Source organism: Mugil cephalus, chromosome 16, assembly GCF_022458985.1.
Source record: "Mugil cephalus isolate CIBA_MC_2020 chromosome 16, CIBA_Mcephalus_1.1, whole genome shotgun sequence".
In the NCBI taxonomy this organism is placed as follows: Eukaryota; Metazoa; Chordata; class Actinopteri; order Mugiliformes; family Mugilidae; genus Mugil; species Mugil cephalus.
In genome coordinates, this window is record NC_061785.1 from 20,197,961 (window position 1) to 20,221,097 (window position 23,137).

At 38.3% G+C, this 23,137-nt stretch overlaps 2 protein-coding genes across 4 annotated transcripts; one reads left to right on the plus strand and one right to left on the minus strand.

The window, feature by feature from the left end:
- The first annotated feature begins 8,088 nt into the window (after positions 1–8,088).
- On the plus strand, positions 8,089–9,117 carry LOC125022838 (prostasin-like). Its single transcript, XM_047609776.1, has 4 exons — positions 8,089–8,146; positions 8,271–8,433; positions 8,542–8,810; positions 8,921–9,117. Exons 1-4 carry the CDS (start codon positions 8,089–8,091, stop codon positions 9,100–9,102), a joined length of 672 nt encoding a protein of 223 aa, XP_047465732.1. The 3' UTR covers positions 9,103–9,117.
- Positions 9,118–9,386: 269 nt separating this feature from the next.
- Positions 9,387–22,583, minus strand: LOC125022017 (integrin alpha-X-like). Of its 3 annotated transcripts, none has more exons than XM_047608285.1 (30): positions 22,452–22,583; positions 20,777–20,879; positions 20,537–20,640; positions 20,339–20,409; positions 20,126–20,240; positions 19,865–19,989; positions 19,626–19,771; positions 19,143–19,293; positions 18,855–19,005; positions 18,640–18,713; positions 17,811–17,943; positions 17,359–17,498; positions 17,134–17,280; positions 16,825–17,037; positions 16,573–16,706; positions 15,622–15,773; positions 15,389–15,537; positions 15,147–15,272; positions 13,412–13,485; positions 12,354–12,495; positions 12,146–12,244; positions 11,985–12,064; positions 11,793–11,879; positions 11,630–11,699; positions 11,445–11,543; positions 11,228–11,308; positions 11,004–11,114; positions 10,799–10,912; positions 10,602–10,712; positions 9,387–10,403 (listed from the first exon to the last, which is right to left on the minus strand). In XM_047608285.1, the coding sequence occupies exons 1-30, from the start codon at positions 22,486–22,488 to the stop codon at positions 10,314–10,316; spliced, it is 3,429 nt and encodes a 1,142-aa protein (XP_047464241.1). In that variant the 5' UTR covers positions 22,489–22,583; the 3' UTR covers positions 9,387–10,313. The 3 variants fall into 3 exon arrangements, with proteins under 3 accessions (XP_047464241.1, XP_047464239.1, XP_047464240.1); XM_047608283.1 differs by having other exon boundaries at positions 15,389–15,543; XM_047608284.1 differs by having other exon boundaries at positions 15,389–15,543; positions 17,134–17,274; positions 22,452–22,582.
- Between the last annotated feature and the right edge of the window lie 554 nt (positions 22,584–23,137).

Here is a 23,137-nt window from a genome sequence, read left to right on the forward strand (position 1 = left end):
GCATGAAATGTTGGAAGCCTGAGCAGAAACTAGATTATTACCATTTGCATGTGTACAAAAAGACAAGTATGTGTTTCAGGTTGTACAGAATAAACTTTCACATTAAAAAAATGTGCATAGTCAAAATCTACTTATTAGGTCCACCTGTTCTAATCAATGTAGTCCAATACAGCAGTTCTACTATGAATTATTTTGTGGGACAAGAGTAATTTCACTTAAGCATAGCATTGTTGTCTCAGAGTCATCTGGAGTTTGAAAGATTAAAATCTGACAGTAACAGTATTTTTCATTCCTTCTAGTCCTCCTAGTCATGGATGCAGAGAGTGCACTTCTGTCTTTCATCAAATCAGTGCCTAAACTGAGAGACCCTCAGCCTTTGGTGGAGCATCTGCAATGTTTAGGAGTTGAGGACCTGAGCTACCTGCAGGAGAGTGACCTCCTTTCTGTCCTGAGACCAGTTGAAGCCAGGAAACATCTGTCACTGCTCAAAAAGACAAGTATGTGTTTCAGGTTGTACAGAATAAACTTTCACATTAAAAAAATGTGCATAGTCAAAATCTACTTATTAGGTCCACCTGTTCTAATCAATGTAGTCCAATACAGCAGTTCTACTATGAATTATACTTCAAAGAATCTTCTCTACATTTTTGTTGATGTTTTGATAAAGGTGATGACTATACACTACACCTTGTTCATCATTGATTTCATAGTGGGTCTTAGTGGTGGTGTACTGCATTATATTGAGGAAGGAACAGTTTAAAATATATCAATGGCTACTGAGGATAGAATTATGTTAGGTAATAATATACCCACATTGAGCTATGTGATGTCTGTGTTTAAATATTACTACTATCTGTCCTTTAATAAGGCCAACAACATGTCTTGGACAGTCCTCCAAGCAGCCAGAGCAACCAACAGTTGAGCAGAGCCAGTACCACTACAAGTCCAGTAACACAGTCTGATGAGATGCCCCTCTCTGGTGAGTACATGCATCTGTTGCACGCAATTACTCTTTTGGGTTAGATGGGCTGAAAAATAACATAATCTACCTGTAACTTAGTGTAATATAGTACAATCAGCAGCAGTGAATTGACAGTGTGCTTATAAATCAGTATCATCAGTTGGGTCTATCTTTTCTACATTCTGATACGGTAGCAAATGACGCACAACTAATGATGGGATGGGATTATGGGATGAACACAGTATACTTTATCACAATGTACAGAAAAAAATGACTTTTGTATCCAGCAGTAGCAATAGTTCCCCCAACAACAAGATGTTGTTCATTTAGTTACCATGTATAGTCAGTCTGGTGTGTATTTTCTTTGTAGTGTGTTATGTTGAGATCTTGCAAGCTTGTCTGTCCCAAAGCAACGGTGTCATCTATAGTGGGACTTGTGTGACTGCTGTGGTGTTGGAAAAGGCTGTATCTTCTTGGACCTTTATCCTGGTCCTGCATCTTAAACTGTTATTAGCTGTTATTATTTAATAACCGCTAATGTTGTCTTTCTTCTCTTCAGGTGGTTACAACTCAGAAACTGCAACTTCACTACGATCAACAAGTAGTTCAAGTATGGACACCACACCTCGTCAGCTGTATAGAGCAGGGGTCGGCAACCCGCGGCTCCGGAGCCGCATGCAGCTCTTTCGTTCCTCTGTTGCAGCTCTCTGCAGCGAGCTGTGCGGAGCAAGGATGCTGGTCAGAGCCGTTCACTTTTTCACGCTAACTAACTGCCTCAGAATAGCGGCAAATAGTCACTCATCAGTGAACGAGCGAGAGCTAGGCAACAACTGAATGACACTGAATGCCACACCACACTCATGGTTGTAACATCAACCAAAAAACACTGAACTCCCACAGTGCATTGCAGCTCATTTACTAGTTGCTGTCGAGTGATAAATTCAAACGTATTTTTATTTTAGTGCATTAGTTTCTTTAAATATAATTCTAAATTTGAATTGATGGTGATCTTTTAACATTACAACAAAATGTATTTAATTTTTTGTTGCACAAAACATACACCACAACTGCCGACGTGCGACACCTGCCGGCAGGTCCAGCCCGCTATTTATTGAACTTTTCGACCCCAGGTAAGCCAACCGTGGATAAATCCCCGTTATGTATGCATAATGCAATTTCGTTTTCTCTGTAGCAGTTATTTCATTTCATAAATGCAACACACTATGGGCCTAGCATAGAGGTGAAAATGATATATGCAGTGTTTTCTTCATTTTAGATGTCAAAAGGGTTTTGTGGCTCCCAGTGTTTTCTTTCCAAATGGCTCTTTGAGTGTTGAGGGTTGCCGACCCCTGGTATAGAGTATGGATTCATTTCCAATGACGTTTCACCAAGTTTCTAATCAGTGTTGTGGATGTATGGTGACTTGTATGTAAATTGGCAACTCAACTATTTTTTTTTTTTTAAACTTTTTTCTTTCATTACCAGTTCAGTTGGATTTTGTTGTGTTTTTGTTTTAAGAACCAGTCATTTTAATTGAATAGATTTTTGAATATTGCTGTAATAATGGCTACCTGCTACAGTTGAATAAAACTACGGAGAATGGGAAATTGTAGCTGTTGTTGTTCAGCTTGGTCTCATTTTTTTCTCGTGTTTTGAAAAGATCGGATTATTGTTGTATACTGTTATATTACATCTAATCTAATATAGCCTACAGCCTTTTTAAATAATGCCATTAAAATAACTAATAAGAGCACATTTCTGTAATTTTAAGCATTGTTATTCATATTACAATGTTAATTTGCCATCTTTATAGGTAATTTCATTATTTTAAAGTGTAAAATGTTTGTAATTAAACGTTAAAAACAACATAAAACAATGAAATATCCATTTGATGTTTTCTGAAATTAACAGTAAATTCTTGCAGTCTAACCAAATATCTAGTTTTGCAACAGTTTTTTGACGTGTTTTGAAAGATTAATCACATTATTTTGTGTCATATACTGTTGTATCACATCAAATATAAATTATTATACAAGCTCTTCCCATAAAATAATGTCATTAAAACCGATTAATAACGGCACATTTCTGTAAATATAAGCATTATTGTTCGTAATACAACATTTATTTACCATATTTCTAGGCGATTTAATTGTTTTTAAATGTGACAATGTTTCTCATTAAATGTTAAAACAACCTGGAAATACGGTAAAATCTTGTTAAAATTACAAGTACACACTGTATTTTAATTATGGAAAAAAACTGTATTTTTATGAGAAAGTAATTTTACGTTATTTTACGGTATTTTTATGGCGCCCCTGCTGCCAAAAATTTGCAGTTTTTTTACGATTTTTTTTTTTTTTTTTTTTTTTACTGTGTACTATAAAATGTACAACTGTCATCAAATTTCAGTGCCCACTTTTCTTTAAATGTTGTGTTATGTACTTCCAACGAGTGAGGAATTTAAGAGGATGAAAACCACGTTCGACCTTTTGCAGACTTGCTGGTCCCCCCTTCTTGCCAAGCAAAGACGACCGAGAAAGGTTGCGAAAAGGTCAAGAATCAGTGCACTGTGTTGCTGTGCCTGGTATGGATTTCTAAGGGCAGATTAGCAATGTTGTGTGTGTACATGTGTGTGTGTTTAAAATGACCTCTGGAGGGATGAGATGCTCTTCTTAGATGAGACAGTTAATGCAGAGTTGCAGTCTTACACGCCTCTCTGCCGCTTCTCTAGTGCTGTCTCACACCCATAACTCCACAAACTCCATAGATGTGCTGTCTGCTCCCAGATTTTTTAAATGGAAAAATAACAATAGAGGAGTTATTCATAGGAACCTTATCCAAATCAACACAAATTCACTAGTACAACAGAGCAATAAGAAAATTAAATGTGGTCTTTTGAATGTCAGGTCTCTCTCATCTAAATCTCTTTTAGTGACCGATTTGATAACTGATCATCAGATTGATCTATTTAGTTTGACTGAAACGTGGCTGCAGGATGATGAGTATTTCAGTTTAAATGAGTCCACGCCACCCAGTCATAGTAACTATCACATTCCTCGAGGCACAGGCCAAGGAGGAGGAGTGGCAGCAATCTTCCACTCTGATTTATGTATTAATCCTAGACCTAAGCAAAGCTTTAATTCGTTTGAAAGCCTCACTCTTAGTCTTACGCATCCAGACTGGAAAACACAAAAACCAATTCTCTTTGTTGTGGTGTATTGCCCACCTGCTCCTTACTCGGAATTTTTAGCTGAATTCTCTGAGTTTCTATGTGATTTAGTGCTTAGAACAGATAAAGTCATTATAGTAGGTGACTTTAACATCCATGTTGATGTTGGCAGTGACAGTCTTAGTTCTTCATTTATGTCATTATTGGACTCAATTGGCTTTTCTCAGAATGTAAATGGTTCAACCCACTATTTCAATCACACCTTAGATCTTGTACTAACTTATGGCATAGACACTGAAGGTCTAACCGTATATTCTCACAACCCTCTATTGTCTGATCATTTTCTTGTAACATTTGAATTTACTATAAGTAATTACACAGAAATTGGAAAGACATTTCGTTATGGTAGACACGTATCTGATGATGCTGTGACTAGATATAAGGAATTAATACCTTCAATATTTAACTCAGTGCCTTATGTTAGTGATGTGGATGTCAGCAACCACAATCTAACTCGATCACAAATAGATTATTTTGTTGACAGCACGACAGCATCGCTTAGTACAACTTTAAATCTAGTTGCTCCTCTTAAAAAGAAGGTGGTAAATCGAAGGAGGGTAGCTCCATGGTATAATTCACAGTTGCGTAGTTCAAAGCAGACAGTTCGAAAGCTGGAAAGAATTTGGCATTCCACTAGTTCTGAAGAAGCTCACATAGCCTGGAAAGATAGTTTAACAACTTATAAAAAAAACTCTCCGTAACATTAGGACAGCGTATTATTCTTCCTTGATAGAAGAGAACAAGAACAACCCCAGATTTCTTTTCAGCACTGTAGCCAGGCTGACAAAGAGTCACAGCTCTGTTGAGCCATCTATTCCTTCAGACCTCAGCAGTAATGATTTCATGAGCTTCTTCACTGATAAAATTGTTGGCATTAGAGATAAAATTCATAGCACCCTTCCATCTGCCAAAGATGTAAGTACAGTGGCATTAGAAACCTCTGCAGGACCTAGTCAATATTTGGATTCTTTCTCCCTAATTGATCTTCCTGAGCTCACTTCAGTTATTACAGCATCTAAACCATCAACTTGTCTTCTAGACCCCATCCCAACTAAGTTGCTCAAGGAGGTTTATCCATTAATTAATACCTCCATATTAAATCAGATAAACTTATCTTTATTAACAGGATATGTGCCCCAGTCTTTTAAAACTGCTGTAATTAAACCATTACTTAAAAAACCCACTCTTGACCCAGATGTTTTAGCCAACTATAGGCCAATTTCCAACCTTCCCTTTATCTCTAAAGTTTTGGAAAGGGTTGTTGTCAATCAGTTGCTTGATCATTTAAACAGGAATGGTTTGTTTGAAGAGTTTCAGTCAGGTTTTAGAGCTCATCATAGCACAGAAACAGCTCTGGTTAAAGTCACCAATGATCTCCTCATGGCTTCAGATAATGGACTTGTCTCTATACTTGTCCTGCTAGATCTCAGTGCTGCATTTGACACTATTGATCACAATATACTACTACAGAGACTTGAAAATGTGATCAAAATTAGTTAATTACTAGACTGGTTTGAATCCTATCTGTCAGACAGATTCCAGTTTGTCCATGTAAACAACAACTCTTCTATATATACCAAAGTAAGCTATGGAGTTCCTCAGGGTTCTGTGCTAGGACCAATATTATTCACATTATACATGCTTCCCTTAGGCAATATTATTAGAAAGCACGGCATAAACTTCCATTGCTACGCAGATGATACCCAGCTGTATTTATCCATGAAACCAGATGAAACTAATCCGCTGGTTAAACTCCAAGCATGCCTTAAAGACATAAAGGCTTGGATGACCTGTAATTTTCTACTTTTAAACTCAGACAAAACTGAAGTTATCGTATTTGGCTTTAAACATGTCAGAGATTCATTATCTAATCACCTGCTTTTGTTGGATGGCATTACCTTGGCCTCCAGTACTAATGTGAAAAACCTTGGTGTTATATTTGACCAGGATATGTCCTTTAATTCTCACATAAAGCAGGTGACCAGGACTGCTTTCTTCCACCTTCGTAATATCATCAAAATTCTCAGTGATGCGGAAAAACTATTTCATGCATTTGTGTCTTCCAGGCTGGATTATTGTAACTCGTTACTGTCTGGCTGTCCAAGTAGCTCTTTAAAAAGCCTCCAATTGATTCAAAACGCTGCAGCAAGAGCACTGACAGGAATTAGCAAGAGAGATCATATTACTCCAGTATTAGCTTCTCTTCATTGGCTCCCTTTAAAATCTAGAATTGAATTTAAAATCCTCCTCCTTACATACAAGGCCCTGAAAGGCCTAGCTCCATCATATTTGAAAGACCTCATAGTACCATACTGTCCCAACAGATCACTAAGATCTCAAAGTGCAGGTCTACTTGTGGTTCCTAGAGTTTCTAAAAGTAGAACGGAGGTAGAGCCTTCAGCTATCAGGCTCCTCTCCTATGGAACCAGCTCCCAGTTTGGGTTCGGGAGGCAGACACAGTCTCTACGTTTAAGGTCAGGCTTAAGACTTTCCTTTTTGAAAAAGCTTATAGTTAGGGCTGGCTTAACCATCCTTTAGTTATGCTGCTATAGGCCTAGGCTGCAGGGGGATGATGCACTGAGGACATGTCCTCTCCTCTTTCTTCTCTGGCTCCTGTCCTCTAATATCTTATCATTTTATTTTCTATCTCTTATAATTTACTAACCACTGTGTCTTACTCTCTCCCCTCCGCTCCCCTCCCCCTCCATCATCTTGTGAGGGTCTCTGGTCTGGAGTGCTGAATATCTGACCTGTGGAGTTCTAAGCTACATCTGCTGCCGTGGCCTCATCAACCAGCCCAGTCTTCATGGTCTGGAGTGCTGTGTATCAGACCTGTGGAGCTCCATAAACTACATCTGTCCCAGTCATCATGGCCTCCTCCAGTTGTCCACTCCTACCTAGATGAACAATTCACCAACCTGCCCATAATTCCTGTTATACTCACAAACTGTCACAGATCATCAGCTATGTGTTATATTACTAGACCCTACATGTTTCCTTCCGCTTGATGTATGCATCTATGACAGAAGTTTGTTTATCTTGTTTCTCCTGCTCTTCTTTTCTCGTTATCTTCTCTGTTTCTAACCGGCTGGCCTTTGGCAGATGGGTCCCTCCATATGAGCTGGGTTCTGCTCAAGGTTTCTTCCTGTTAAAAGGGAGTTTTTCCTTGCCACCGTCGCCCTCAGGCTTGCTCTGGAGGCTGCAGGCTGGTTTTTGTGAAGCGTCTTGAGACGATTTGTATTGTTATTGGCGCTACATAAATAAAACTGAATTGAATTGAATTGAATAATCTAATAATGAGTAAGAACTAAACACAATGTCCAGCAAAAGAAAAAAAGCTCTTTACTAAAAGGTACAGGGACCTAATGAAAGAAGCATCCTTTAGTTTGAGGAGCATGTGCAATACCAAACTCTAACATCAGGCCAATTTGCCTGTGTGTTCTGGATTATATGCTCTACCCATGTGCCCATTTATTTTCACCACACTTTATAGAACAGTTAAACGCGTCTTCACACGGTACGGTAATACGCTGCTTGTCTTCACACCATTAACACCTCTATGGTTACTATGTCTAGCTAGAGTTGGATGGAAGTAGCTCAGACAGTCCAATCATCAGCTCATCAACTCCTTGTTGTATTCCTCTACCAATTGTTTGAGTTACAGTTTGCATCTGTATTCATCCAGACTCATAAATTATATGTAGTAAAGACCTAAATTTATTTGAGCAGTTGTTTTCGTAAAACTTGATGATGGCAGAGTGAAGATGATTTTAAACTTCAAAATGATGAAATGTCTTCATTCCATTGTTTTACCTAGTTACATATTTGTCAAAAACTATATCCTCAGTAACATATAAATTCTTGAGTTATGGCCAAAAACACATTTTCCAAGGTCAGGATGACCATTGAGCCCAAACTCTCACTAGTTCCTCTGTATCTCCAAGTGGACATTTGTTGTAAACTGACTTATGAATGGACCCAGAATGAATCCTAAACTAAAATGCATTTCACCTCATTTGTAACTGGACTCGACGTGGAACAATGAACTGAATTGTGTGTTTTCCTGCAACCATTTTCCAGTGTGTGGCACCACTCCTCTGTACACCAGGATTGTTGGAGGTCAAGATGCTCCAGCTGGAAGTTGGCCATGGCAAGTTAGTCTGCAGAGATTTGGTGGCCATGTTTGTGGCGGTTCCCTCATCAACCAAGAGTGGGTGATGTCTGCTGCTCACTGCTTCTCCAGGTGGGCAACTAAAATGTGTTTTAACACAAGTAGTTGACAGTAATTTCATTCTAATCAGAGACACCCCTGTCATTGTAAAACCAAGGCATTTTGTCTTTTCTCCTCCAGTGCAAGTACGTCTGGTTGGAGCGTTTCTCTGGGTCTTCAGAGCCTACAGGGTGACAACCCAAACCAAGTGTCCAGAACTGTTTCCACCATCATTTTGCATCCAGACTACGACAGCTACACCAGCAACAACGACATTGCTCTGCTCAGACTCTCCTCACCAGTCAGCTTCACAGACTACATCAGACCTGTGTGTCTGGCAGCGAGTGGCAGTGTGTTCAACAACGGCACTGATAGCTGGGTCACTGGCTGGGGTGCAGTCCAGGAGGGAGGTGAGTCTGGACGTTTGCTGATCATTACTTTTGGTTGAGGTCACTGTTCATGTGTCTGTAATCTGTACCTACTTGTGAAAAATGTTTCCCATATATTTCCTCCTCCTTAGTTTTTTTACCGTTCCCTGAAACTCTCCAAGAAGTGGAGGTACCAGTTGTAGGAAACAGGCAGTGTGACTGTCTGAATGGTGTGGGCACAGTCACAGACAATATGATCTGTGCTGGTGTTCTGGCAGGAGGCAAAGACTCATGTCAGGTGGGCTGCTTTATGTCATGTCTCTCCTCGTGGTAAATGTGGTGTGGAGTTTGTAAAATTCACACCGTGCTCTTTCCATCTTTTCAGTGGGACTTACATACAGTAATGACAACATATCTTCACATGAGGTATTTCCGAAGAAGTTTACATTTTATAATGGTAAAGCAATAAAGAGCATTTTGTTCTTAAATAAAGGATTTTTTTTAATGAATCCAGTTAAATGAAGGAAAGTTTTAAATGATTCTATTCACTGTTGTTACCTAGTGTTGACAAATGTGTTGTAATTTAATCATATTTATATAATAAAAATAGGTCAATCATAAAATAAATGTCCTTTTATTTAATTTCAGAATTCTTACACCAGTTCACAATGTCAATATAAAAAATATTTAAACAGTCGTACCCAGCTGTTAAGCATGTTCTTACAGGTTTTACAGTACATTATTTGATGAAACAGGTTATCTTGTAAAGAAGTTTTAAATTCTACACAATTAATGCACAATACTTGAAAAATATAGATACAGAAATGTTTCTTTGGTCAGAGTCTTAATAAGCTGCTCAGTTCAAACTGAGGATTACAAAAGTGTAAAACGTAACTCTAAAGCTCCTGTCGCATTGTACCACATAGTAATAATCACTCACTAGACACTAATAGCCCCTATGTTTACAGTCCAGCCTTCGATTGGAACTTAAAGCAATTCTAACCCTTTCATGAGCGTGACCCTATCAAAGAACCAGTGTGTGCTAATGATGTATCTGACAACTATTTTTCCTGCTCTGGGTATTTCAGTAGATTCATTTCATAGTGCTGAAATATAGAACTACTCAGTATTAATGAAGACATTTACGTGGATTTCTTCAATTCTGGTTGGGCTCCAAACCCCAAATGAATGAGTGACTAAGGGAGTGAATTCTGCCGAAACCAAGCATCTTTCAATGTATCGAATGAAAATAGAATAAAAACCCTACTTGCCTGGTTGTCAGGCTTGAGTTAGACACAACAATTCCATGTTGTGTCACCTTTTTTTTCTATCATTGAGGGCTATGAAGAAAGCATAGACTCACACATCAATTTGTTTTCCATCATAGAGGACTGTCTGACAGCAAGGAAACATACTGATAACATTCTAGAAATACTCAAACACATTTGACGTTACAAATTGCTATAGGTGGCCTTCAGCGTCTCCACAAAAAGCTTGCGTCTAAAATAATTGCTCACACAGATATTTTACATTATTCTATTTTGCTCAGGCTGCATCTTCATCGGCCCCAAGATCCTCCTCTCCTTCTGCACTTTCACTTATCATCTGATTGTATTTACTCTTGAAAAATCCAGCCTTAAAGTATAAAGGGGACAAAAAACAGTTATACACATATGTCATTGTTGCATTGCAGTATTAATAAATTAGTACCAAATCAGAAGAGAGGAGAACTACTGAATACATATTTAATAATTACAAACCATTGCACTCTTACTGGCTGCATCTAACCTGTAATGCCCAGTCAGTTAAAGTAGTGTATGTCCAGTGTCTTACCTTATACAGGCCGGCTGTGAGTAAAGCTAGGAAAGCCAACCCTCCCAGCGATCCTCCAACAATCTCTTTGGTGAAATCTGGTTCAGGATACACTTCTATTTCTGCCTCAACCTGAGATGTGACGGGACAGAATGTGGGTCAGTTTCAAGCTTTTTTATGCCTCAAATAACACACGAGTGGATAAAATCTGGCATCACCTTCTGAACAGGGGGGTTGTTGTTAGATCTCGCTGAAAAGAAGATGTACTGGTTTGTGTCGTACTCCAGGCTCGCCGTGCTGGTCAAGAGGAATTTAGCAGATTGAAGTCCAATCTGAGAATTAAAAAAATAAAAATAAAATGTTGTATGAGCAAAATATTATGCGACACAGTGTAGCACTTACTGTCAAATATACACAAATTACCTGCTCGATCCACTGTGAGCTAACGTTGGCAGAGATATTGTAGGTCGCACTCTCCCCTCTTCCCATGAACTTATTGCACCTGAACACTGTACACCAGGCTACAGAGCAGTCCTGCAGGAGGTTAGAAATACAAATAAATATGTATTTTGTAATAAATACAAATACATTTTCTAAAATATCTATAATTAGATCAATTTTAAAAGGAAAATTGTATCAGCACTCACCAGTGACTTTGTTTTCTGTATGTGAGCAACAAAGTCTCGGACAGCAGGCTGTTCGTCTTGACCTCTTTGACAGTTTGCGATCTGAAATGGAGCCGATGTAGTCATGTTAGTTTAACAGAGACCAGGGTGTGGTCCTCATTTTGTCGTATCCATGCGTCTTATATCTACATCTGAGACATTTCTGGGGCCAATCGCTCAATGTTTCAGCATGCATTACCTGCAGACTCTTCAAATCCACCCAGATGTCTTTGTCGCCGAGCTTTACTGGAACCCTGATCACCACTGTGAAATTCAGCACCCTGTTTACATTTGTGACCTGAGAAAAGGCCAAGCTTTAAGTCTAAATATGAGCAATAAACATCATAAATAATACTGAGAGAATTATTTGAAGTAATAATTTACCTTGATTGACTGCTTGACTTGTTTCTCCAAATTACTCTTTCCAAAGGAGAAATTGTTGTAGCTGAGGGAGCTAAATAAACATTTTGAATTATTAGGTATTCTAATTTAAAATGATCACTTTGTTATAGATATATATGTTTGTTTCAACTAAAACATCACAAACCTTTCAATTGTAACAAAGATGCTGTGCTTTACATCAATCTCTTTCATTTTGTAGAGATCGCTTGAACTGGAGCGCACCTCATTCCCACTAACAGGTAGAAGAGCAATTATTGAAATCAGTATTTATTATATTAAAGTAGTAATCATTTAATATGACACCTCCATAAATATAAAGTAACTCGACAAATGGTACCTGGTGGCATTTGCCGTGATAAAGAGCTTCCTGTCAAGTTCACTGGTGATTCCAATCCCATAGGAGATGATGAAGAGAGCCTAAAAACCATGTGAAGGAGAGAAATCAAACCACCTCCTCTTTTGGCTCTGAGAAGAAATCTTTCTGTATAACAATCAAACCTTAGAGTTGCTCTTGAAAATGGGCTTGTCAATTGTGCAATCTGTCTTTCCCCGCTTTAAAACATCTTCACTGTCCAAGGAGTTACACTCAATTCTTCCCTGTATTAAAAAAATAAACAAACAAAAGAAAGAAAAAAGTAAATGGCGTGTGGCTCAGAAGAACATCTGATCAGAGACAATGTGAAAAAGGTTTGACCCTGAGCCTTACCTGAAGACCTGTGAACTTCCTGTAAGAGAGCCCAGCTGGGTATGTGAGAGTAACGCGGCTGCTGTAGGAGTTTTCTCCTCTGTTCTCCACTGACACGGTGACATCCAAAAGCTCATCAATGCCCACTTTAACCAATGAGGATCTGAATATGAGAGACAAGACTCAAACTAGAGCTTCACATTCTACACAACTGATCACAATCCAGTCACTGTAATACAACATTGTTTTGTCTGGATTAAATGTGCTGCCATTAAACTGGTTTGAATCTTATATATATGTCAGATAGGTCGAAATTTGTCCACTCATACAAGGGTGTGTCATAGAGTTTCACAGGGCACTCTGTTAGGAGCAGTACTTTTCAGATTAAACATGTTTTCTTTGGAAAATATGATCAGGAAACAATGCATGAATTTCCTCTACTATACACTCAATAATATTTATCTATGAAGCCAGGTTAATGAAATCTGCCAAGCTCCAAGTGTGCCTGGAAGACACAAAGGTTTGGATTCTTTCAACTTTTTACTTCTAAACTCAGGTTAATTAAAATAATTTTATTTTGATCAAAGCAACCCAGAGATTCATTTTATAATAACAAAGGTTTAGGATTTATTAATATGGTATTACCTTTGACTCTAGTACTACTGTGAGGAATCTTTGGGATGGTTTTGACTGGGATGGATCCTTTAATGTGAACATAAAACCTGAACTACCTTTTTTCACCTTTTCAACACTGTCAAACATCCGATTTCAAGGTGAAGCTAAAAGTAAAAATTGTACTTGCCTGTGTTATGTCTATAATGAAGTACTGTAATTAATTATTAGCAGGTCTAAATAGCTCTCCAAAAAGCACCAAGATTATCCGAACTGCTGCTACAAGAATTTTTCTTAAATCTTAGCTTCTCTTCCTTGGCTCCATCTCCTTAACATGAAGGCAAAGCCCCATCATATCTTAAAGGCCTGTTAGGATCATATGCCTCCGGTATGTTGCTGCTTTAGGCCTAGGTTGATGGCTTCCCATCATGCATGTAAGCGAAGACTCTGTTGTAGCGTGTCCTCACCTGGTAAAGTTGAAATCCAGTTTCAAGTCATCCACACATTGGTTGTCAGTGCCACAGTTGATCTCAAACCCTAACTGTGGAAGAGAGTGTGGAGTAAATTGTATTTTACCAGAAAGATCGAATTAAATCAAAGTTTGTGATGATATCTGGACATGGTCTAGGAGAGCTCTCCACATAGTAACATGCGAAATGGTCAAAAATGAACAATGAAATGAATGCATAAAAAGTAGCGGCAAATGGAAATATGTTTTTCTGGTAACACTTTCTATGAAGGTTGTAGTTATAATGCCCTATGAATTATTATTGTAGAAATGTCGTTCCTTAGTCCATGACCCCTGATCTCTGACCCCACCCACCTCAGTCCACAGCTCCACCCACTGTCGTAAAGCATTGACTGTATGTACTAGTCGTAAAGCGGCTTTTCTTTCCTTTCTCCGCTGAGTCATCTCCAGGATAGGTAGGTTGTCTCTCTGTCCTGCTAGTGTTTTGTGAGCTAATGCCTTACTTTGCTTACATGAAGCACATCGTTTACATATTAAAGCAATGATTTCGAATGGTTTCAATCATTAAACGCAAGAATATGAAAACGATCTAATTTGTGAATTAAAACTAGCCGTGTCTGGTAACTTTCGTGTAGCTAGCTTAAGCCATCTACGGGTAATCTGCGCTGCCTACATGATATGCGGTAACATAATGTCTCATTAGGCTGCTTTAAACAAAAACGTGATCTGCTTATGTGTTTTCAATCAAACCTTTCTGCATAAAAACAAACCCAGCTAGAGCACTAAAGGTTTGCCTCTGTTCTGCTTGTAGTTGCTGTCAAACCATCTCCTGACCTCTGACCCTGAATCACCTCACCAACCCAAAGGCACTTTTAAGAGCCACATCTCTAGGACCACGCCGTGCCGTGTTTGTGGGCTGTTTCACGTGTTTCATGTGTTTGTGTAATGTGCTCAGAGCATTGATAATCATTCTGATTATGTGTGTTGGTTTAAATGAAAATAAAGTGAACTAAATGCATTCCTTTTGTCTTTACTGTCCAGGCTCTCATTTCATTGTGCCTCATATTTGTTTATAATAGTCTTATATCCACAACACCTCATTTGCACTAATTTACCTAAAGCTGACAAATAACACCTTTGATATTAACATTGTGCATATGGGGTAAAGATGCCAGACTCAGGACTTAGTTCATTGCACCTTTTGATTACTCATAGTAACTTATATCTGTTAATAATAGTGTCATATTCTTGTCACTTTACTTAGCGCTGACAAATAGCACTTATGATATTGCATAGCTGTTTATAACTGTGCTGTAGGGAGATATATACATTATTATAACTTTATTACATATACTTATAACTACAGATATAAAGCACTATAGGCGAAGTCAAAAGTCATTATGCATCACTATGCACATTTAGCAAAGCAAAGTAGTTATGATGCATCATAAAATGAACAAGTGACTAGGCAGATATTGACATATTTATAATGCACTATTCAGATTAAAATTATAATCATTCATAACCAGTTGTCATAATGCATCATAAAGTTGGTTATGACAACTTGTGAATATGTATAGATGGTAATAATGACCATTATAATGCTTTATAGACACCTTATAAAATATTATGAGTGCATTCATAGGGCATTATAAATACAACCTTCATAGAAAGTGTTACCGTTTTTCTTAACTTCATAAATGCTAAGTTTTGTGCGTTCGAAATTTACTTACTGAATGAATGGCTGTAGTTTGGGACTGCTGCGCAAGACTTGGTTTGAGCCCTGAAGAAGATGATAAACCTTCAAAGCTGAATCTTAACTCATTGCTAAGTGGACTGACAACATCTTCTGCACATGCCTGCAGGAAAAGGACACTATTATGAAGTTTTTTTGTCAAGATTGTGAGAATCATTTGGATTCAGTGTTAGAGGACTCTTAAAAACAAAATGGTTGTATCAGGGTCTTCTGATTTACCTGAATGAAGAATTTCAAGGTGCTGCATTCTTTCCTATTTAAGGAAACAGTAATGGTCTTGGTCGCCTCTCGTTGTTTATCAGTGATATAAGCTCGATTCTTTGGGGCCTTGCGAGTGGCATCCAGTGTGAAAGTATGTTTGATTGTTGCTTGAGCTGGAATAGATCAGAGTTACATTTGAATGGTACACTGAACAAACGTACCAAAGAATGGACGGACGGTAGGTTTGTCACCTGAGGAACCTGTAGATACTGAAGTGAGACTGGTCATGGTAAAGCAGATTGTAGCTGTGTTCTGCAATGCTACTGAGCAGTCTACATTTTGAGTAGGGATTATCTTTGGGTCGAATGACACAATAGCTTCAACCATGACGATAGGTCTTGATCTGGAAAAGGTGAGAAAATACATATGAAACAGCTTTGGTTTTTTTAAGGTGTTATTAAAAATAAAAATAAAAGTAAGAAACTGGCCGAGATGTCACGACTGACCAACCTTTGCTTTGGTCTTCACACATTACAAAAGACACTGACAAAAACAATACATCATGAGCCTTGTAAATGATGGATGTTGCCACAGTGGCATCACCCATTGGTTTGTAGACTACAGTTCTGACATTAGATTTGAGTTTGACATTTTTGGTCAAATAAATATTATACTGTCAACTGTCAGTGATATTATAACAAAGTGGAGCAGGGTCAGTGGATGCTGAGGCGCATAGTGCCCAGAGGTCACCAACTCTCAGCATAATCGATGGTTACAGACCTCAAAACTTCATGATGCCTTCAGATTAGATCAATAACAGTGCGTAGAGAACTTAATAGAATGGGCTTCCATGGCCCAGCAGCTGCATCCAAGCCATACATCACCAAGTGCAATGCAAAGCGCCGGATGCAGTGGTGTAAAGCACACCACCAGACCTATTCATCCAACATCAGTGTCTAACCTCACAAATACACTTCTGGAAGGAAGGTCTATACCTTTGGCAATATGGTGTATTTTTGGAGAAAGCACCTAATGACCATCAATGATATTCCACATACTTTTGCATTGGCTTCACTTTCAAGACTTGGTGTTTACATCCATTTTTTATGCACAATCTGTGGTGTACAGTAGGTTACAAATGACCAAAAATGGTATAGTTACACTTGACAAAACAGTGCTTGATTAGAGTACTTTGGAAATACCTGAGTAAGACAACTGTGCCCTTTGATCCCACCGCTAAGTCTGGCAGTTTATCTCCACTCTGGTCTAAAGACTCCTGACTGATCGACAAGCCGAAATACTTCAGTCCTGACTTGACTTCAGAGCCAGTTATTCTCTGTGTAAAGGAGAAAATTTGAATTACTGAAATTATACAGACTTTAAATGCAGTGGCAAACAGACCCCAGATGGCGAATGTGTTTATTGTCCTTTGAGAATTCTCTATTGTTGCTCACCTGTGAGTAAATGGGATTGATACTTGGTCTTCTTTCGCCATGGAATATGTAGATGCTGCCTTGGCCATCATTCTCCAAAGGTGCTCCAACTGCTAAATCGCTGATCCCGTCTGTATTCAAATCAGGCAGCACAGCAAGAGAAGACCCAAACCTTCCTTTGCTGGATTCAGCCCCTCTTAATACTAATGGAGAGTCAAAGCGACATTCAACTGTCTGGTGAAAGCATAAGGATGAAAGTGAATGTTACACGTTTATTAAAAGTAGAAAAATAGATGAATTGTGTCATTAGAAAACAATAATGTCATTTACCAAATACTTCAACTGGCACACATAAACTCTTCCCTCTCTCTCGGATTCCATATGCATTGGGGCGGATATGAGGATGAGGTCAGTATACTGGCTGCTCATGCTCATGGCACAAACCTCTGCCCCAAAGTATTCACCAGATTGCTGAAACTGTCCACACAGCATAATTAAGCACAGTTCTGATAATGTTGTCTTTCAGGACCGTATGGCTTACACATAAATACATACCTGCTGTGGATATGGATCTATTATTTTATAATGTGTCATGCTTTCATCAACAACCATCACAATTCCTCTGTGTTGATATCGTGGAGCACCAACAATTGTCACTGTGCCACTTGTAGTTTTAGCAACTGCCATAGAATAACCTAGAATTCAAAACAGTCAAGCAAGGTCATCAGTTAAAATATCAAATATCCAAGTTTAGCTAGTGTGTATATTCCAGTTATGAGGAGACTTCTGTGTATCACATTAAATGCAAAAACAAAAACAACGTGGCTTGTATTAAACATGTTCGTATATTCAACTCCTTATTTCTCATTTCACATTTTTCTGTCAATTTCCTGTTCTGATCAATGTGTTGCTGTCAAACTTTACACACATGCAGCACATGCACTGTGCATGATGGTGTACAGTAGGTACAGTGTGTGTGTAGTTTATTGTTAGTGTAATATTCTTACCAAGGTAACTGTCAGGCTGTAGAAAAGCAGGCTCAAAGTAACTGCCCTTGAGAGGTCCTGAGGATCCAGTACGTGAGTATTTTACGTATCCTCCCCTCCACTGGTTTGCACCAACAACTGCCAACTGAATTCCCTGCAATGTAGACCGAGGAGTAATGAGTTACAAGTGCTTTGTATAATATTTGAGGAAAAAAATAACAACCACCTCTCAGTTGTATGTCTCTAGCAGCTAGAGAAGCTAATCTACCTACTGTAAGACTTATATAATATATTAGAATAGAGAATAGATTGTAGAATAGACTGTATAAATATGGATGATGGAGCAGCTCCCCAAGAGTGAAGCCAAAGTAAGAAGAGCTCCCCCTGGTGTCTGGCTGCAGTATAGGTCATAAACTCCACCCCCTCCATGTTAGTGGATGCGACTTGGGTTAAAATAAAACACTAAAATACACATCGAAAAAATAATAATTCAAGGATGGCTTTAGCCATTCTAGGTAGTTAATATAATGCTGATGCATACTCAAGTGTCCATTTTTCTGATGAGTTTTATTTTAGTTGCTTATTTGACACTATGGAAACAGGATGTGACATCATGTAGACCAAAAGTTGTCATGCCAACCAATTCACTCCATTAACCAGATAACACCCATACTGTTTTGAACATTTCCACCACGACACTATCTGTAAAACGATGAGGCTAAAATGTACCTTAACCTATATGATATGAGACAGTTTTAAATACATCAAGTCTCCTCATTCTTATAACCAGGATGACACTAAAACCTCCAGTCCAGTCACTGTCCAGTCGCCTTCCTGTGATTTTATTTACCCCAGGCACAAAAGCTGCGCTGAATCCCTCTTGAGACATTTCCATTTTCAGAGACTCGCCGCTGCTTTGAGATCCTGTGACAGAAAAGCAAAACAGTACTTAAAAGGCAGACTACAACAGTCTGAGTCATTAAGGCTTGAGATAGCAATGGTCAATGATAGAACATGTACAGTAATTTCAACGTTGACGATTTGACGTTTAGTTTACATTAGCACCTTCAATGGAGAATATTTTGTTCTGCAAATTCTGTCTTATTTTTTCAAGTGCTCCGAAGCCGTCCACTTGAAACACATAATTATTTGAAGGAGAAGATGCAATGGTGTCCAGTTCTTCTTTTGCCGCAGAATTTCTAAATGCACTCCCCACCTAGGGACATTGAAACAACGTGTTTGAGATGTTATATATATATGGATTGAGTTATTAAAACACAGTCCATAAACTACAGAGAATCTCTCTCTAAAATTGGAAATTTTGGATACAAGGTTTCAGAATGAACTACTCACCCCAATAGTAAATCGAATAATGTTTTTCTGATTAGCTAAACGTATAGCTTCCGGTAACGAAGGACGGTCTTGAGATTCTCCATCAGTAATGACGATCAAAATCTTCTTCATAATTGGACTGGAACCTTTTTCTGGTACGAAAACTTTCTCACTGCCAATTGAGAAAATCTTATTTGAATACATCTATATAAAGCTTATTTTCAGTTTTATTCCCTGCACGACTTATTCAATAATATTTGAGCTTGCATTTTTAATTGTCCAATTGAGTTTTTACAGTTTTTACGTCCCTCTTTGGTAGAGGCTGCCTCAGTCACTGGGTGACTTTAATTCATACAGTTCCTCTTTTGAAACCAGTTTGTTAGAAATATAGTCCACAAAGTGATTAAATTCATCAAGTTAAAAATGTCTGGACAGGAAATCAACATGATGAAGATGTCATATTTTAGTGTTTTTGCCATATAATGGTATGATAATAGCACTTACACAACATGTTTGATGGCCTCTGCTGTGTAGGTTCCACCTCTTAACTGGTTGATATTGTCAATATTAGTCTCCCATTGTTGAGGTGAGAAAACATTATTAAAGTAATAATGGGTGATGTGATTCGTAGAGAACTGAGAAATAGAAAACTGAAAGAAAAGAGGAAGAAAAACAAAACTCAATTTTAAACATCATATTAAGTGTGTAATTATTTCATGTCTTTGGGACCACGGTCCTCTTACTCGTGTGTTTCCCTGCAGAGATGACCGGACCAGATTTTTAACAAAATTCTTCATGATTTGAAAATCCTTTGGAAACACGCTGCCTGAACCATCCAGCAGAAAAGCAACTTCTGTCCACCGGCACTCTGTTGACCAGTGAGCATAATTAATCAAGGGATCCTTTGAACATTTTTCCTTTTAGTATCATGCAACCTCCAGATTCTGGGCTTTTTAATAAATGACATTAGTACACTGTCAACTTTCAATTCAATATACTTTTACCTTCAATAGAGGAAGGTATGGATGGTTGAACACGATTGGAAGTTGTAATGGGAAAGCACAGACCATTGTACATGGTGATACTTGTACAGTCCTTAGGAATGGTCGGACCACATGCCTGAAAAGAGACCAATCCTGATCAGTAGTAAAACAAAAATATAGATATATTTCCAAGTAGCACAAACCTCTGCAATTATCTGCAGTTCACCTACTCACCAGTGTTTCCTGTGTGGTGGGATTAGCTTTCAATGTCAAACCAAGAGACGTGTTCACTGCATAATTCGGCACTGTAAGGGAACGATTTGACAGAGGTTTAAAGATAGTTAAACCACATTAAAACATAAAATACATTTGTGTGTGATGCAGTATGAGTAGATACCCTGTGAAGACATTGAGAAATAAAAAGTTGCCAACCTGAAGGTGACACTCTAGTACAGGATTCGCTGTTGATGTTGCAGGTAAATATTTCCCCCCTGTCATTTGGTGAATACTGTTCAAGTGGGGCACTGACGACCAATCTAATAAAAAGTTAAATAACACACAAACAAACAAACACAGTGTGGTGAGGGCAGTGTACTAAGAGTTGTTAGCTGATCAAATCTTGCATCTTGCATAAAACCCACATTCAGCGCCACAATGCATCGTCTGACTTACTCTGATTGTCTTTGCACCACCTGGTAGCCAAAACCTGCTGCAGAGTTGTTCAGGGTCTTCCAAGCCATGGGATCAATATTGAAACAAAGAGCAGCTTTTAACACTGAAGGAATCAGAAGAGAGAAACCGTTTATCGTAATGTGATTCTGTGGAAGTTAATTAATCTGACTATGTGTTTTTGTTTGTGATGTCATTGGTCTTTGTGTTGCCTTCAGTCTATCTCTGGGGTGTAACAGTACGGTCTGCCCACGGTGTCTTATTCTGAAGCCACTACGGAGCACCAAAGTCAGACATATTCAACATAGTGGCTCAGAAGGAATGATTCTTTTTACGTTCAAGGATTCATTGTGAAGCCTGTGTTGTCTGCGAGGCTGACCCTGTTGACTCTAATTCTTGCCACTTACTATTAGAAATCACACAGAAGTGGATGTGTGTGATAAATGATAACCCGTTCTTTGCAGTAGAATCATGTTTTCCACGTTTTGACCAACTTATGGTTTTGTGAATGGAAATTCTCATTGTTCACATGTCCAGGTCAAGTTGACATAAACCAGATTTAACCAAACAGGACGTTCCTGTGTGTGAGATTCTTTCCTGGCCTGTTGTTTTCAGTGTTTCCTTTCAACCTATTTTACTCTATAACTGTCTATCCATCCATGCATATGCAGGCATATATCATTTTTACAACGCCTGCAATTTATAACCTCTAAACATTTCCTCCAATTTGTAAAAACCGTTTGAACTCTATATGAACTTAAAAGAAAAGCAATATCTCCCACTGCAGCTGATAAGAAGTCTCTTTTCTCTACGAGCCTACGTGTGAGATTTCCTCATCACTTTTTCCTACTCAAGTTTTCCTTTTTTGGGCACTACATGACATTTTGTAAAATTAGCCTCCTAAAAAACATGTTTTCATTCTCACCAATTTTAGTGACATCACACGAATATATATATGGCAGGGCGCTGTTTACTGTCATCTGTTAATCCCATTTACATTTCAGTGTCCAACAGTGACATCGTGTGAGAGTTCTGCTGTTGTGGAATTTACAAGAAATAATAGGAAATAAATCAAAATATTTCTTCAGCTCATGGTCTTTTTTTGTTTTGTTTTTTTTTTCATCACTGAAAAAGCCCCTGTTGAGCCATTATAGTCTTTGTTGCTTCAACAGGTGAAAGTGACAGAAAATACCACGTAAATGGCTGCAGTAAGGGTGTCACTGAAACAGATGAAGAGGATGTATGGACTGAAATGTGCATAAACTTTAATAGCACTTCAACACCACACAAGAAAAGCAGCCAGCGCCCCAGATGAGGTCTTTAGCTGAAATGTTAGTACCACACAGTGGCTCTTTATAAAACATATTTTCACGGAAATCAATTTATTGAGCAATACATTTTTTTTAGAGTCCTTAATTTAGAATGTAAATCTTCACAGTTTCTCTCATATTCAGGATGAAAGGATAAAAGGCACATATATTCATTTTAAATTGTTTTTCTATCTGCATCTATGTCAAATTCCACAAATAACTGTTGTCATTAATAACATTTGCTGCATGCAATGGGGATCAAACAGCTTACAGCTTGCTTAATGTCATGTAATCAAATAAAACAAAAAGGTCAAATTAAAACTGTTGGCAAATATGATGCAAGACAAGATCTGAATGCACAGACTTACCTGACAAGAACAGTGTAGCAACAATTACCCAGCCCATTGTGTTAGTCACATGGAAAGAAAAAAAGCTAAAAATCTGAGCTCATACAGGTAACTTTGAAAAATGCTTCTGCTGCTGAGCCCCAAAGAGGGAGATGGTGAAAACAAAATGCAAGAATCACAAGGTGACAGCTCCAAACCAAGACGATCAGTTAGAGGAACTCAGATGTAGGAGGGGTTATCACACTGACAAACTCTTGCTGTTTGATAGACCTAAAGAACAGGCTATTTTGGACCTTGATTGCACACAGCATTGGTATTGTTAAATTCATGGTAACCAGAACTTAATTAATGATATGAAACCAAAGAAATAAGAACATGAGACCATCACTTTAAACTGTTAAGGCTGCAGCAGAAAGGCTTGTTCACAGTTGTACTTGCACTTTTACTTTTACTTTTTTTCTTTTTTGTCCTGTGACATATCTATGCAATTTGTTATTGACGCTATATGAATAAAATTGAATTGAACTTCCTTTCTTCTGTTTCTACTGTTGGTTGGCTTCTTCCAAGACAAGTCAAATACCAAAAAGATCTGTCGTATGAGTTGATCGATTGTCCCCGTTACCATTTCATGGCTGAGACATCCTCCCCCTCATGAAACAGTAACTATTTCTCATTTTTTTGCTCAACTTCCCCTGTAATCTTATTTC

Coding starts and splice junctions, on each gene's coding strand:
- LOC125022838 (XM_047609776.1), top strand. CDS start 8,089: ATGACCATTGAGCCCAAACTCTCACTAGTTCCTCTGTATCTCCAAGTG. Junction 8,147..8,270: donor TCTCCAAGTGGACATTTGTT/GTAAACTGACTT, acceptor ACCATTTTCCAG/TGTGTGGCACCACTCCTCTG. Junction 8,811..8,920: donor GGGTGCAGTCCAGGAGGGAG/GTGAGTCTGGAC, acceptor CCTCCTCCTTAG/TTTTTTTACCGTTCCCTGAA.
- LOC125022017 (XM_047608283.1), bottom strand. CDS start 22,488: ATGGGCTGGGTAATTGTTGCTACACTGTTCTTGTCAG. Junction 20,641..20,776: donor GTGGTGCAAAGACAATCAGA/GTAAGTCAGACG, acceptor ACTTTTTATTAG/ATTGGTCGTCAGTGCCCCAC. Junction 12,245..12,353: donor GGAAGTTCACAGGTCTTCAG/GTAAGGCTCAGG, acceptor TTTTTAATACAG/GGAAGAATTGAGTGTAACTC.